The 16,167-nt window shown below is 37.8% G+C and overlaps 1 protein-coding gene across 6 annotated transcripts in view; it reads left to right on the top strand.

Annotated features, from left to right (window-relative positions):
• col7a1l (collagen type VII alpha 1-like) overlaps window positions 1-16,167 on the top strand; it is a 75,058-nt gene that overhangs the window by 22,848 nt on the left and 36,043 nt on the right. For all 6 annotated transcript variants that reach the window (XM_085251250.1, XM_085251254.1, XM_085251251.1 and 3 more), the window contains exons 23-59: window positions 218-341; window positions 767-910; window positions 1,015-1,202; window positions 2,536-2,616; window positions 2,713-2,730; window positions 2,831-2,854; window positions 3,024-3,089; window positions 3,566-3,646; window positions 4,023-4,049; window positions 4,153-4,197; window positions 4,319-4,393; window positions 4,519-4,614; window positions 4,818-4,844; window positions 5,031-5,084; window positions 5,217-5,288; window positions 5,384-5,443; window positions 5,562-5,597; window positions 5,716-5,760; window positions 5,947-5,982; window positions 6,116-6,160; window positions 7,695-7,766; window positions 7,845-7,877; window positions 9,638-9,709; window positions 9,831-9,890; window positions 9,996-10,031; window positions 11,187-11,267; window positions 11,535-11,570; window positions 11,734-11,778; window positions 12,015-12,086; window positions 12,459-12,494; window positions 12,815-12,841; window positions 13,008-13,043; window positions 13,128-13,190; window positions 14,873-14,911; window positions 15,008-15,061; window positions 15,528-15,560; window positions 15,921-15,986. In XM_085251250.1, the coding sequence (XP_085107376.1) occupies window positions 218-341; window positions 767-910; window positions 1,015-1,202; window positions 2,536-2,616; window positions 2,713-2,730; window positions 2,831-2,854; window positions 3,024-3,089; window positions 3,566-3,646; window positions 4,023-4,049; window positions 4,153-4,197; window positions 4,319-4,393; window positions 4,519-4,614; window positions 4,818-4,844; window positions 5,031-5,084; window positions 5,217-5,288; window positions 5,384-5,443; window positions 5,562-5,597; window positions 5,716-5,760; window positions 5,947-5,982; window positions 6,116-6,160; window positions 7,695-7,766; window positions 7,845-7,877; window positions 9,638-9,709; window positions 9,831-9,890; window positions 9,996-10,031; window positions 11,187-11,267; window positions 11,535-11,570; window positions 11,734-11,778; window positions 12,015-12,086; window positions 12,459-12,494; window positions 12,815-12,841; window positions 13,008-13,043; window positions 13,128-13,190; window positions 14,873-14,911; window positions 15,008-15,061; window positions 15,528-15,560; window positions 15,921-15,986 (2,205 nt within the window). The remainder of the gene's footprint in view (window positions 1-217; window positions 342-766; window positions 911-1,014; window positions 1,203-2,535; window positions 2,617-2,712; window positions 2,731-2,830; window positions 2,855-3,023; window positions 3,090-3,565; window positions 3,647-4,022; window positions 4,050-4,152; window positions 4,198-4,318; window positions 4,394-4,518; window positions 4,615-4,817; window positions 4,845-5,030; window positions 5,085-5,216; window positions 5,289-5,383; window positions 5,444-5,561; window positions 5,598-5,715; window positions 5,761-5,946; window positions 5,983-6,115; window positions 6,161-7,694; window positions 7,767-7,844; window positions 7,878-9,637; window positions 9,710-9,830; window positions 9,891-9,995; window positions 10,032-11,186; window positions 11,268-11,534; window positions 11,571-11,733; window positions 11,779-12,014; window positions 12,087-12,458; window positions 12,495-12,814; window positions 12,842-13,007; window positions 13,044-13,127; window positions 13,191-14,872; window positions 14,912-15,007; window positions 15,062-15,527; window positions 15,561-15,920; window positions 15,987-16,167) is intronic.

Raw genomic sequence — 16,167 nt, 5'->3', positions numbered from 1 at the left:
AAATGGGCTGAATCAGACTCAAACATTGGCAGAAAGGAGACACATGGCATAATGCCATTTTTTTTGTCAGCCAAGGAGGCAAGCACAAGCAAATATATAGTTCTTATGATCTTTGTTTTGAAGAATGAAGTTTCATCACAGTCAGCTGTGATCTAAAAATCCTTTATATTGCTGTTATGATGATGTGCATTTTCTCACTCTCTCAATCTTCTTTCAGATAGCTGTGGTTCATTACAGCGATGAGCCTCGCATTGAATTCCGCCTTAATGACTTCAAAGACAGAAACTCTGTGCTCAGGGCTCTCAGAGCGCTGCGTTATGGAGGGGGCAACACCAAAACCGGTTGGTGATACTCACACAGATGTGCACCATGCTTTGTCTCATTTTGCCAGCTATCTTCAGTGGGCCAGGAGCCTCTTTTACTATTTCCTGTATTGAAAACCATAGCCTTTAACAGGTGTCACACTGTTCTGTTACCAAACACCTGCACACTGACTGCTGATGTAGTTAGTATCATATGAGATGATCTTTTATTGTGCATGGGCAAATTGAATTTTGTGTAAAAAAAAAGAAAGAAAGAAAAGTTGTTGAATCAGTGAGATGATACAAGAATTCATATGGTCCAGGACCACAAATAATAACATGGCTGAAGAATCTCATTACAGTGCTGGAAAACTAGCAAACATAATCCACCAGAATTTAACCAAAAGTCATATTACTTTCTCTTAAAACTTATTTTTTGTTGTTTTTGTTCTTTTGTTCCTCAGGAAAAGGCATCAGCTATGTTCTGCAAGAACTGTTCCAGGAGGCTCATGGGATGAGGCAGGATGTACCCCATGTTCTGGTTTTGTTTACAGATGGCAAGGCCCAAGACAATGTGGTGCCACCCTCCAGAATTGCCCGCGCCTTGGGTGAGTTATAATATAAACTGTTCAAAACACGTGAACGGATTTTTCACTCATTAAAAGTTTAAACTAAAATATTCAGTTATCATGTTACGATTGTGTCTCTGTAGGGGTCAGCATCCTGGCAGTTGGAGTTTCGAATGCAGATCGTGAAGAACTGAATAAAATTGCAGCTCCCACCAGCTACAAAAACATCTTCTATTCACCAACTTTTGATGATTTTCCCTCCGTGGAGAGAGAATTTATCAGAAGCCTCTGTAGCGACGAACTCATCACAGAGTTCAAACTACAAGATGAGGTGAGGTAAAAAAAATAAGGCAAAGGTATTGCTTGTCTGTCTGTAAGAAACTAAAACAAATAAATGACTGTAAATGTAGAAAATCTTTGTTCATAAGCGATACATACAAGTATGCGTTGTAGGAGATTTTGTTGTATTGGGACAGCTTTTATACTGTGCCTGTAAAGTGAACATACTTGCACGTGTAGGTGGATCTTCTAAAACACCTGTGGAGCCTATTATTTGTGTCTAATGACCATGTATTACACAGAGGTCCATCCAGTTAATTTTAAATTTGCACACAAAGGCTCTGCAGGTGAGAAAACGTCACCATTCTTTACTTGACGTCAGACCGGAGGACGTAACTGCAGACTCAGCCCATTTCTGATGATGTGTTTTGAGAGGCTGGTTTTTCATAAAAGACAATAGACCTGTCCACATAGATCCTCAGCAGTTGGCTCCACTGTCCCCCGTCTTCACACACCTTGATAATAAATAAAGCCTCTGTGAATGCTGCTGATTTGAGCTTCGCATTCAATAATGAAACTCAAAATTTCTTTTCTAAAAATGAGTAGGTGTGGTAGAAACGTCATAGATTTCCTGGTGCAATCAGTAGGAAAAAACGGAGCTCTGCAGTGTTCAAGCAGTTGATTTTTTTCCTTTTGTTGTTTACTTGTTGTCGGGCCAGCACCTGCCCCTCTTTTGTTGTGGATGTACATGTATTTTTCTTGTTCATATCCTGAGGACATGAGCAATCTTGCGGTGTGGTAGCCAGAGAACAATCAACTGCACATTGTAAGGAAAAAATAAGCAGGTGATTTTTGATTTTAGAAGAAAGGAGGCAAAGACAGACACACCTGTTTTTTTTTGTTTTGTTTTTTTAGGTGCAGCAGATAAACAGCTTCAAATTTCTCTGAATCAATATCACAGATAGAACTTTCCAAGTCACTAAGTCACTTATAGCGACGAGCATAAAAAAGTGTCCTAACTGGGAAATTCAGCAACTGGTACTACATGTGGTGCCTCTGCTGCTTAACCAATTAACTTTGAAGTTTCTTTCTTCAGGCCACAAGACTACACGTGTGAAGCTCTGAGATCCCCCCCCCCCCCCTTCACTGCAAACAGTAGCTTTACTTTTATGACTCAAATAGTGAATAATTCATTCAGAATTTTTGGTAGCACAAACAGACTACATCTCAAATTTGTTATACAACCTTGTGTTGCATAATAGGAATTCAAATGATTCTTGACGAGCAAATTCAAAGAAGCTTTGTAGTGAGCCTTCTCTGCTTCTGTAGTCTACTTAAAAGTCAGTTGAATAGTTTGTAATGCATTCATTTTTTTTCATTTTCAGGGTGCTCAGCTAGACACCCCCACTGATGACCCAGAGGAGATGCTTAAGCCCGAGGGTCCATGCCTAACTCAGTGCATGAAGGTTTGTTTGATTCTTTCTCCTGCAAAGTTATAATCGTGAGTTGTTAAACCTTGTTATTCTGCAGTGATTAATCATATGAATTTTCTGTTTTTTCAGGGCCAAAAAGGGGAAAAGGTGAGTTACTGTATTTGACTCAGGCAAAACTGATGCATTTTTTCCTGTAACATTTCATAAACTTATTTCTTTATTTTTTGATAATCTTTTATTCTTTCAGGGAGACAGTTTGGGTCTTGGTCTGGTATGTTTGTTCTTACTTTATGTCGCCTTTTAAATAATACGCTTAAACTTTATTCTCCCTTCTATTCAGTTTTTCACTGGCCCCGCTTCTGCCTTGTATATTCAGATACACTTTTTTACTTATCATCAACCAAACCTTTAAAAAATAACAATTATTAATGTTGTTGTAGAGATTCAGACAAAGCCCTGGAGAGTTTGATCCTTTCACATCTTCAAAAGGAGAAAAAGGAGAAAGGGTAAGCATCAGCACATACAGCATATGTTAATTGTATGTGCATGAATATATGTACATAAATAATAATAAGGTTGTTTGTGCACATTACACATAAATGCCTTAGTTATTATTTGTTGTCTTCAACATCTGCCCTTTATTACCTTATACTAGCACATGCAGTATGAGTGACAAAAAGCAAAATAGTTTTAGCAACAAGAGTTGCATGTAAACAAAATATGAATTAAGATGTTTGTAGAGCATTTCAGCTTCAAAAGTATGTGAAACCTCGTCTTTTAAACCATTTGCATTAAATTAGTTCCCGTGTACTGTCTTCTTTGAATTCAGTATATACAATTAGTGTTATGTTTAAATGCTGTATCGAAACCACTAACAGTGCAGTAGTATTTGTGTCCCTCTGCAATTTGTTATTTAATATATATGTATATTTTTATTAATATTTTTATTTTCAGGACTGACTCTAATGTCTTAATTTGACAGGGACTTCCTGGAACTGACGGTGTTCCTGGTTTGCCAGGTCGCCCAGGAAGAACTGGACCACCGGGTTCTGCTGGCCAACGGGTACCTAAAGTCATATGAAAATGATTTTACAGCAGTATAAGCAGTCCTGTGCAAAGAGTGTATGCACAGCTCTCTTGAGGTCCAAGCATTTCAGTCAGGTTGTGGTCTGAACTTCGACAGGACGTACGGAGATGGCCTCACATTTGATCTACTTATTGCAAGGAGCAAAGTTATCCCCCCTCCACCACCGTGCTTGACAGTTGGCATGAGGTGTTTGTGCTGATATGCTGTGTTTAATTTGTTGTGCAGTGCATCATAGGTCTGCATATAGTGCTACAAGAACGTTCCTTTTCTCACGCTTGTATATCCATATAGAACAGAATTTCACACTTATCTGATCTGAACCTGAAAATATGATTACTTTCTAAATTTCCAGGGCCCTACAGGTGTTCCAGGTGACATGGTGAGAACAAAATATCTGTAAAAAAAAAAATAGATTGATTAATTGTGTCATCTATATTCTTTGGAGACTGTAAAGGATTTTTGAAACAGTCTTTTCATGGTAGGGTCCACCTGGGCTCCCTGGTCCAAAGGGACAGAGAGGAGAGAGAGTAAGTGTAATCCATGCATTTAATTTTGCTTTCTATTCATGAGACAGATGTTTATGCACTTTTAAGATTTGTATGCTGCAACAACAATGAACAGAGTCTTTTTTTTTTGCCTTCCTCTCAGGGAGAGCCGGGATACGCCATAGCTGGTACAGATGCAAATTTTGTGCCCGGACGAAAAGGAGAGCCAGGCTCCTCAGTGAGTTTTCGAGAAGGCAAAAAAAATAAAATAAAAAATTTCCCCAAAAAACAAACAAATAAACAAGTAGTTTTTGAAAGGTAATCTTTAAGGCATTTTAAGATACTTTTAACTGCATGTTACAGGGTCCCCCAGGACCTCCCAGTCTTCCAGGGGTCAATGGAGCTCCAGGTCTGCCTGGTCAGCCAGGATCACCGGGGCCACCAGGAATAGCTGTCAAGGTAACATAAATTCAAGGGAAGCAAAGAAAAAAAAGGGCATTGTAATTACACCCCACCTTTTTTTAATTCATGATGTTTTATAATGCCTGTCACTGCACATCACATAATGTCAAGACAGCTTGGAGTATTTAGTATGAAGAGTCACAAAGATGTTTTGACAGCACAGTCCAATCAAAGCTGCTTCTACTGTTTGCACTTCGCAGGGAGATCCCGGAGAGCCGGGTACAAAAGTAAGTATGAAGGCTGTCTTCTTGTCGTTTTATACATTTGCTCAAAAAAACCCCCCGAATCCCTACTTTTAATTTACTTTCATAAATGTTGTATATCAGCCTATTTTCAAACCGCTTGGTTATTTTGTTATATAATATGTCTTGTTGTGTTTGCATATCTTATAATATTTCATTTATTTTTGAAAGGGCTTACGTGGGAAGCAGGGCGTGAAAGGAGACAAAGGAGAGCCGGGAAAAGATGTAAGCACATAGCTGATAAAATGATAGTGTTCGGGCAGCTTAGTTAAGAAAAAAATAAAACAGAATTTGAGACGTTTCTGTGCCCGCTTTGTCTCTCACATCGCAAACTGACACATGTGCAAACTGCTGCAGGGCATTGCAGGTTTGCCTGGTCCCATTGGTGTTGATGGGGGACCAGGACTGCCAGGCCAGAAAGGAGAAAAGGTAATTTTGAATTACAGCTTTTGTGCTTATAAAGACCCTAAGTGCATAATTACTAAAAATACTTTATTGTTTGTAATATTTATTTTTTCTTGCAGGGTGAGGAGGGAGTTGGCATACAAGGTGTTCAAGGTCCTCATGGAGAGAAAGGAGAGAAGGTACCTTACAGCAGACATGAAGGACACAGAGTTTAGTCATCAGCTTGACTTTGGAGAATAGTCTGCACTGCATTAAAGACTGGATTATTTGTGTGTTTGTTTTACTTTTGTCATGCAGGGAGATATTGGATTAGCAGGACCAGTTGGCCCAAAGGTACCAAAATATACATTTTTAAACTCAGATTTTTGCTAATATTCTAAAGTAATCTAAACCCCCCTTATTGTTAAAACTTTATTGTGGGTTCACATGTTTCTTCACTTTGTCTTTTAAGGGTGAGCGTGGAGAGCAGGGCATCCAGGGAATCATTGGACCTCGGGTGTGCACTTTATCACCAACTGAATAGTCACATATGACTACCCTGCATGTTTTATACTTAAATGCATATAAATGAATTGCACTTCCTTCTAATAAAATGAAGCAGATTTATCACAGATAAAAGTGAAGACTGCATAACAATCATTGATGAATTAATTTAAAGCAAGTGATTTATTTATACCCGCAGGGGAAAAAAGGAATGAAAGGGGAGCCAGGAGACAAGGTGAGTTCATTCACATATAAATTCTTTCTGCTTTACAATTATCATGCATATGAATGTGAAGATTCATTTTAGATTAACAAGAATAAGGCTGCTTACAAAAAAAGTGTGCGTTAACATTTTCTTTCTTCTTTAGGGAGACCAAGGAGAGGTGGGACCAATAGGACCACAAGGACCCCCAGTGAGTGAGGATTGCATCTTATACAATGTGGCATCAGATTTATTAGTAATAATGATAATAATAATAATAAAAGTTTAATTATACAACGCTTTTCAAAACACAGTCACAGTTTAAAGATAAATAAATACAGTTCAACATACAGACACATAGTGACACATTCATTTCAACAGACACACTTTTATACACACAAAAAATATAAACTGTGGCCCATAATAATTGCGGAAAGCTAACTTATAGAAATGAGTTTTCGTCATTTTTTAAAAGCAAACCAATCATCCTGATAAGCTAAGAAAGGCTTTTCTGAAACCTCATTAGCGTGATTGGCTCTTGTTTTAAGGTAAGAGCATGGAACAATTAAGAGACCTCGATGAGATGATCTACGAAGTGATAAGTTGAGCAGACACATATATAGTTTATGTCAGAGATCTAAAAGTTTAAAGGTTTTAAGAGGTTTAAAAGAAAAGAGAAAATCTTTATTGTCAGACAAAGACTGAATTATCCTGCTACTACTTTTTGAGGAGTATGGATGAGACTTTCAAACCTAAGAACACTGCACCAACTTTCAAGCATGGTGGTAGCAGCATCATGCTCTGGGGTTGTTTTGTTGCCAGTGGTGCTGGTATATTGCACAAGTAATGGAATAATAAATAAGGACTGTCTCCAAACACAAACACTGTAATGTCCTTTCCAAAGTCCCGACCTCAACCCTTTTGAAAATTTGTAGACTATGCTTAGTCAGAAAATGCCAGAAAACCAACCAGTTTAAATGAATCCTACAAATTCTGCCAAGAGGACCCCAGCCAGAATTATCCTGGCGGGATTTGTGATCAGTTGTCGATGGCTACCTAAAGCATCCCGTCAAACTGCAACTTGCTGAGACACATTTAACCAAATATCAGTATATTAGAATATGCATATATTTGAACCTGTATGTACACCTTCGACTCTGTGGGGATTAGAGAAGATCGAAATAAATTGGAACAGATGTTAAAAGAATTTATCAAAAGCTATAAAGAAATCTAAAAAACAAGGGAGGGGCAAATGCAGTGTTTTTATTTTGCACCAGCTCTGAAAACTAAAAGACTAGCTTTAAACCTATTAATAACTTTTGCTAATGTCTCCAAGCAGACATTTAGATTGATGAATGAACAAATGAGGAAGTCATTTTGTTCTGGGTTTGGAAGATTACACTCTATCAGAGATGGTTATGATTGCATACATCCACGAGCCAAATTGTCAAACCTCAGTGGGTATGTTTTGCAAATGGGTCGTTTTTTTCTGCTTCAGTGATTTTTAATTTGAAGCAGCATAATCTTTTGGAAGAGATTGCTACCGGAAAAACTGTCATCATGAGGGCCATCTTCCTGTGTTTTGTAGTACGCTTTGTAGTCATTCAACAAGATTCGTTTTTATGATAAAAATAAGAAATTGGTTTTGATTTGTTGGGAACAAAAATAAACAGCTTTTATCAGAGAGGCTTGGAGTTAACGGTCACAACGGAAGTGGCACTGACAGTTCACCTTCACATTTCTAGGGGCCTGCAGGACCGATGGGATTAAAGGGAGATGAAGGTCCAAGAGGACCTGCTGGAGACCCGGCGAAGGGTGTAAGAAAACCATTTCATATATTTCAACCTAGTATATAGAGGTTTTGCTATTAAACTGTCTTTTCCCTGTCACAACAGGTAATTGGTCCAGCTGGGAAAAAGGGGGCCAGGGTAAGTTACCAGTATGTGAGCTTTTTCCAGAACTTTTGCTGATCTGTTTCTATTTTCACCACTGAATTTTCCAATCAGTGTATACTACATCAACATTCTTCCAAAACATTGTTTTCAGCTAAATTACAGACTTCAAATATGTCAAATAGCCTTAAATGTCCTTGAAGAAATGCTTAACCTGTTGGGTTCTGGGGAAGGAGGTGATGGATATTCCAGCTGTCATAGGACATCAAGGGTATGGTCTGGATAGTTCTCAAGTCAATCATCGGGCACTATATATTCTTAATTACATAAGGAAAAGTTAAGAAAGGTGCTTTTAAAGTCACAGCATCCATAATCTACACCTTTATCATATGAGATTCCCCCATAGTGTTACTAACCGGCCTTTCCAGGCGATTCCTTTTACAGTTTGACTGGCTGACATCTGAAAAGGGAAACTGGTGTCTTTCTCACCATCTACCATATGCTAACTTCAGCCTACCTGATCAAAAGCTGTGGGATATAAAGCACACAAAAGAGAAAAAGCATGTCACCAGCAGTCGGTGCAGCTAGCTACCTGTATAATTCCATCTCAGCCTTCATTTTTGCCATCTTCTTATACATGTTTCACATTCAGGCAGGCACCTGACTGGTAATTGGATGAACCCTGTGTCTCATTGCACTTAAAGAAAAAGTTACATGTTGGTGGAACTGCAGTCATCAAGGAGCAGACGCCAACATTTTGGGGGTTCATTCATTACCTACACTCAGCATCTTACTTTTAGTAAAATCAGACAGTTTTTGTCTGTTTGATTTGAAATACTCCTTCCTTCCTGAGACATTTTTGGACAGTCCAGGGGTTAGCTGGCTAGCAGGATTTTAACAATCCTTTATAGATTTAGAATTCTGAGTTTGAGCTAATAAATTCTGGACAGTGGTACAGGATCCCTTTTTGTAAGCATAACCTCTATAAACTTTCATTTGTCCCTCTGTCAGTTTAACAGATACAGATCAGCAATAGGGAGGCTGTGATATAGATTAGCTTTCTTTTAATTAGATCTATGCTTACTAGTTACTAATGGTTGTGGTTTTTGATGTACCCATCATCTATTCCAGGGTTGCTTTTCTTTTATGGGAAACAATGAAGTAATCATACTAGTTGCTAACCACGCGTTTCAAACCTGTGAGATAATAACAGATAAGAACCTAATATAGAAGTCATGCTGTGGTAGTTGCAGTCAGCTGTGAAACCTGGATGATTTAATTTTGTTCTTTTTCAGCTGCGTACAAAGAGACGTTGCAAACTCTGTGTAAAGTGCAATTATAACAACTTTTTCTGTTGGTACGAGCTGCTCGTCTGCAGTTAAGGCATTTAAGATTAAAATAAGGAAATTACTATTAGTTCCAGGTAAAGGTTTTATCATTGAGTAAAAGGATTTAAACTACTGAAACTATGGGTGCTGTAACACCTTTTTTAATTTCTTCTCAACCAGACTAAGCTGTGTGCACGTATTTATCTTAAGTGAGTTAAAATAAATCAGCCAGAGGTGAGTAATTGAAAACATTGTTAATTAATTGGTGTATTTTTGCAGACTCAATCTCATGGACCCGCTTATCGAACACAATTAAAAATTTTCTCTCATTAGCTTTTTCAGGGAGACTGAATGCTCTGTTGGATGGCACATAATTAATGACAGTCCACAGGGTCCATTTAGAGTGGAGAGAGGTTTAGCCTTCTCTTATCAATTGATGTACATGTGCTCATGTATGTGTTCTCTCAGGGGGACATCGGTCCAGTTGGTTCTACAGGCCCTCAGGGAATAAAGGGAGAACAAGGAGACAAGGGAGAAAAGGTTGTTATGGAGAGATATTGTCCATCATGGTCATTTCAATTTTATTATTGCAGGATTAGAGCAAATAGAATAACTGAATATCATTTTATGGTACGGTTATGGTTTGTTTTGATATGTGCAGGGTAGTCCTGGTTTTGGGATTCCAGGACAGCAGGGGCAAAAGGGAGAAAATGGAGAAAGGGTGAGTCATTTGATTCTTTAACGCTGTTGCCATCCTGGAATCATAAAGCAGGAAATTGCTGTGTGTTGTTGTTGTTAGATGTTTTATTAGTTTCATTGTTTACAGGGAAATGTTGGTTTATCAGGAAAACCAGGACAAAAGGTGAGTCATCACTGGTTACATTAAGTTCTTCTCATGAATTATTTTTTCTGTAAACAATGGGTCAAAATACTACATGCAAGGTGAAAACAAGCAGTAGTATTCAAGAACACATAGACTATAAACACATACATTAATTTTGTATTTTTGGATTGACACCTTTGCTTAATTTTAGTTTTTCTTCTATACTTTTTCACTAATTTCCAGTAATAGGAGGCAGATGTGAAAAAAAAAATCCACACAATCATTCTATGCAGTCTGCTGCATTTGGGAAATTTGCACAGTACGTTGCTACAAGTGAAAACAGAGGTTTTGTTGGTGGGCTATTCAGTGTCATGTAGGGGTCTACCTGAAATTATGTATGATTTGTTGCGTTTGTCCACGATCTTTTTTTTGTGAGCACTTCGCAACACCTGGCTTTTCCACACAAGTGTTTGGCAAATCTTGCCAGATAAATCCATGCCTAGGCAAAACTTCATAGGAGCTAAGGGTAGACATAAACATAGACAAGGCATAGACATGTTAAAAATATTTTTTTATGGCCAAAAATTCTTTTTGGTTTTAGAAGTTTACTAAATGTTAATTTCAGTTAAAGTTTAAAACACTTAATTGAACCACTTGAATAACGTTTGAATTACGCCATATTACTAAACAGGGCAAAACAGCGTGTGAGCACAATCCCCAAATAGTACTCATAGGGTGACTTTACAGGTGATTTACAAACATTGTGCTCCTTTTCTAAACATAGTCAGTTAATTTCATTATCAAGTACAAAAAATGGGCTAAATATAGTCTCAATATCGGTGCAATTCTCAGCAAATTGTGTGTTGCAAATCAATTTGTGTACTGATTTAAATATGCTTCTACTTATAATTTACGACTTGAGAAAGGAAGTCCCAGAAATGGAGCAGGATCACTTCCTAAAGTCAGCCCACCTCTTAGATGCAATCTTGCCACTGCACTCTTTGTAAATACAGACAATACCGTTTTTTTTTTTTTGTTTTTTTTTACATCAAAACCCAAATTGAGCTGGCCGTTAATATGTTGTACAATTCTACAACAGATTTGTATTAAACAATTAAAAACCCCAATTATTTATTTTTAAAGCATACATTTTTTTTGCTGACATTGTAAATCAGAGGTCATGTCTTTGCTCAGGGGAAAGATGGCTTTAAAGGTGAAAAAGGGAGCATTGGATTACCTGGCAATCCTGGAGAACCGGGATTAAGAGGTAAAGATGTAAGTAAATCCTGAGTGGCCGTTACAGCAACTATGAGTTTTGTTTGTATGGTAGGTACAGTGGAGTTCAGATTTAGTTTGATAAACAGGTCTATTCAGAAACAATGGTGTCAGAAAAATGCTAACAGTGTGAAAAATTTAACTAATGGACCAGAAAAAATGTAATTATTTTATCTCTTCCCTTTTGTTCACACGTATATTGTGAATGTTAGCACATTTGGCTAAATATTTCCTACTGCTTAGATTTATTGTTTAATTTGTGTGTAGGGTGCACCTGGAGCTATAGTAGAACCGGGAATGAAGGTAAAGTCTATTTGTTTGTTACGTGACTGTTTTGTTGACCAGCGCTTGGACTTTTAAACATGTTGCTTTTGAAGATTGTTATTTTTAAAATGATTTAACATCCCTATAATCATCCCCAGCGTCACATATTACCTCCACGGAGTCATTTAATTTGTTTTCGCAGGGTGAACAAGGACCAGCTGGAGAGCCTGGTGAAAGAGGAATCAGGGTATTTGTTCAACAGTTGTAAAGTTCAAATAAGAAAAAAGGAAAAACAATACTTCCCACAAAATTTAGAAAGTAACTTCAAAATGTATTTTGACAAAATCTGAAAATGCGACAAACCAGTATGTAGTATACCGAATGTGTAGTTACAATGCTGGCCAGGCTTTAAATCTGACACTTTTATTTGTGAAACATGAGTCAAGGGCTAAATTCTTCCATTTCTTTCTACTTGTTGATCAGGGTCCATTGGGATTACCAGGAAAACCAGGTGACACTGGAGAAAAAGGTGACCCTGGCAAGCCTGGCCCACCTGTAAGTTCTTTGCCATGATAATTAAACTTCAGTCAGCACAACTGTGGTCAAAAGAAGATTGTTGTTTGAAGCTGTCTTACATTACTCATTAAGTGAGAAACAGCATTAAAAGGAAGAGCTGCGGTAAAGATGGGTTGCAAAGGGGCTTGGGGGTATGCAGCAGCTGTGCCCCTGCTGAAGGGGCCTTCCTGAGTTAATGCTATGCTTTATTAAATGTACACTTTTAAGAAGATCCACTAATAGGATCCTCATCTTTCTGCTTAGTATGTGTGTACAGATCAGTAGCTTTATACTGTACTATAACTAACTGTAATAATTCAACTGAAATTGCAAAACTTTAACATTACCTGAGATTTCTTTTCTGTTTTGAAGGGTGCCGATGGCAGAAAAGGTGACAAAGGAGAGGCGGTAAGTTTGTATCCACCATCTCTCCCTCCCTCTCTCTCATCAGTGAACATGTTTGGTTTTTTTCTCCTGGCTGCCTGCCTTCTGATTATTCTTCTGTGTCAGTCACTGTTTCATATCTTCTCAATCTGCTATCCTCCTGTGTCATTCCCTTTTGATAAGTTAAGTAATTAACTTTGTTTTTTGTGTGTTTACCATCCTTCATTGCACCAAACTATTTTTCCTTTGTCTTGCAAATATTGGATTTGTTTAGAACTATGACGTTGTAGATTTTAACTGTGTTTTGTCTGTCTTCTTTTCATTGTGCTGTCATCGTCATAAAGGGAAAGCCTGGACCTCCGGGAACACAAGTAAACAAATCTCTATAATTACTTGATCAGTTCAACCATGTTTGACAGAGGCGCTTGTTAAAGCACAGCTTGTAAAAAGCCTCATTCCTCCATGAGACCTTATGTCTGTTTCCAATCAACTGAAACTGTGTTTGTTAACAATTTAACTGTCATTTTATTCAATCAGACTGGTTCAGACAACATACTGACCAGAGTAATTAAGGTAATTTGAAGAATAGCACATTACAACTTTAAATTCATTCAGTTAAGGAAGAATTAAAGGTTTTTGCCCTTTCCTTCTTATCAGGGCGATCCTGGAGAGCCAGGTCAGCCAGGTTTGCGAGGAGAAATGGGCCCGCCTGGGCCACAAGTGAGTATTTTCACCATATGAAGTAACCAACAGGATGTGATACGCAGTGCAGTGAGAAAGTCTTTTCGACTTCCTGTTTTCTTAATGTTTGCATATTTGTCACATTAACATGTTACAAATCATCAAACCAATTTTAATATAAGATGACCTGAGTAAAAACAAGTCTGTTTTTAAAAGACGATTTTTTTTTTTATCAAGGGGAAAAAAAGCTATCCGAACATATATGAAAAAGTTAACTGCCCCCACATTTTTTGAACATTGAGTTCAGTTTCACTAGCCACACCCAGGAGCTCAAAAATCACGCCATGACAACAAACGAAGAGAAACAGGATATCTGATATCTATCGGTCGGGAAAGCCATTTCTAAGTGTTTGGTACTCAAGTGAACCACGACGAGAACCATTATCCACAAATGGAGAAAACTTGTAACAGTGGTGAACCTTCACATGAGAGGCTGGAAACTCAAAATGAAGCGAAGAGCCCATCAACAACTCATCCAGGAGATCACAACTGAACTCAGAACAACATCTAAAGAGCTGCAGCCTTTGCTTTTCTCAGTTAAAGTTCACGATTCAGTGCCAAAAAGAGGACAAAGTCTCGTCTCACATTTGCCAAAAATGTGAGATATTACATTTTTGTAAAATGTAAATATAAATGTAAATATTACCCGATGAGACTAAAGCAGAACCTTTTGGAAGGTTTGAGTACTTTTACATCTGTTGTAAAATCTCACATTAAAGCAACACAGCTGTTCATTAAAAACAACCAACCGACAAACACACCAACAACAAAAATGATGGTGGTAGTGATGGTTAACAGATGTTTTGCTACTTAAGGACCTGGACGCCTTGCTGTAACTGATGGAGCCGTGAATTCTGAGACCAGAAAACCCTAAAGGAGAATGTCCAACCATCAGTTCACACCCTGAAGCTCAAACACGAGGTTTTGCAGTGGCCAAGTCAAAATCTGGGAATAATCAGAACATTTTGGCATTATCCTTGAAATGCATTGTGCCTTTCCTGCTTGAAAATCCTAAAATCTAACTGAATTAAAACAACTGTGGAAAGAAGAGTGGACCAAACTTTCCTTCACAGCGATGTGAAACACTCATTGCCAGTTACGTCAAACTCTTGATCACAGTTCTTGCTTCTAATGTTGGCATAACCAACATTTCTTCATTGGTTTTAGAGGAAACAACTTTTTGACAAGGGGCCAGGTTAGTTTGGATAACTTTTTGGATCTGTTTTTAATCATCGTTTAATAACTGCATTATGTATTTACTCAGGTTATTTTTGTCTAATATTAACATTTGTTTGATGATCTGAAACATGAAAGTGTGGCAGATATGCAAAAAAGAAGAAACCAGGAAGAGGGCAGTATACAGCACTATATCATTCATGCTAATGACCGTTAATTCTGTTTTTTTTGTACTTATTATTATTTTTTAGAAGTACTAAGCAGCCATTAATTTATGGACAGCCAAAAATTAAGTCCATTAACTTTTACCTTTCAGGACACAAAACTGATCATTAATCTAACTTGGTTAATCTGTTTAAAGGGGCATCCACACAGGAAGTGATCCTAAATTCATTTACGCTATTCTTATCTATTTCTTTTTTTTTAAAATCAAAAGTAATATATTTTTCTTGAATGTCTTGAAACATCGTAATGTGTCTGTCCAGGGTCCAGAGGGGAAACCTGGATTACCAGGACAGTCTCTGGTATGCATGTGCATAATTCTAAATTGCACTTACTGTGGTTCTGTTTCTTTTTGTTTAATTACAAAGGTGTGTTTAATGTAACTGTTTGCCTTGCAGGGTGATTCTGGAAGAGATGGATTAGATGGCTTACCAGGAAAAACAGGAATGAAGGTTATAAAAATGTTTTATTGAAATTGCACATTCAAATATTTTGAAAATTTCCATGTAAATGGCATCGCGTGCACTATATTGACAAAAAGTATTAGGCCACAGATCTTCATCTCTGAAATGAGATCTTTTCATTCCCACTGCCACCAAGCCATGCCATATGCCTTTACAAAACTCGGTGTTTTCCTGTAGCAGGGTCTCATTATTGCTGCAGGGCAGTTTTGGAAATTTCTTTAAATAGTATCATTGCAAACATCACATAGACCATGTAAAGTTACAGAGCAGGGGTCATGGAGTGCCAAGGCGCATAGTGCCTAAAGGTCACCAATACTTAATAAAAACTGCGCGCCAGGAGCTTCATGGCATGAGTTTCCATGGCTAGGTGTAATGTGTAAGTGGCCCAGTATATTTGTACATATAGGGTATGCATGTAAGAGTTTGCTCACAAGGTGTCTTATGGTAACCGTAGGGTGACCAGGGACAGAAAGGAGAGCCTGGTCCGGTGAGTGGATGAATTTTTATGGAACTTAAATTCTTGTCATTACCGTATATGGTTTACTGCCCTATTAATATTAGCATAAAACAAGTTATCACTGAGTTACAGTGTATTATCTCACTTAACAAAAAAGAATAATGAAAAGAAAAGCTAAGATGCAGTCATGATTTTCAGTCTTTATGTTCCGTATATCAACTTTATGTGTGCTTATAGACACCTAAGCTTTTAGCATGTCAGCAGCTATTTTGCATTGCTGTGGAGTGTTTTACTGCCTCAGTGATAATTTGTCCAGTTTGTAATAACATTTGTCATTTTAATTTGCTGATATTTGCAAAAGGAGACTTTTTTTTCTATGCTTGTAAACAGAAAGGAGAAAAAGGAGATCAAGGCGGGGTTGGGATTGCTGGGATGCCTGGCTTACCGGGGACTCCTGTGAGTTTCACTCCGGCAAAACCATTATCATCCATTTTTTATACACTTTTAATGGTGACAGTCTTTAGTCATTCAAGGCAATATAACAAAATATATTCTTGCGTCAGGTGTGTAATTAGTGGGAGCCACATGTTTATCCACGATAATGATCAATCTCCTTTTTCATTTCCTCTTCTCTACA

Source organism: Mchenga conophoros, linkage group LG17, assembly GCF_057382185.1.
Source record: "Mchenga conophoros isolate Kocher_MC1m ecotype Shallow Benthic linkage group LG17, M_conophoros_male_GT1.1, whole genome shotgun sequence".
Taxonomy (NCBI): Eukaryota; Metazoa; Chordata; class Actinopteri; order Cichliformes; family Cichlidae; genus Mchenga; species Mchenga conophoros.
The sequence above is the reverse complement of the archived record's forward strand: the minus strand, read 5'-3'. Positions and strand labels throughout refer to the sequence as shown.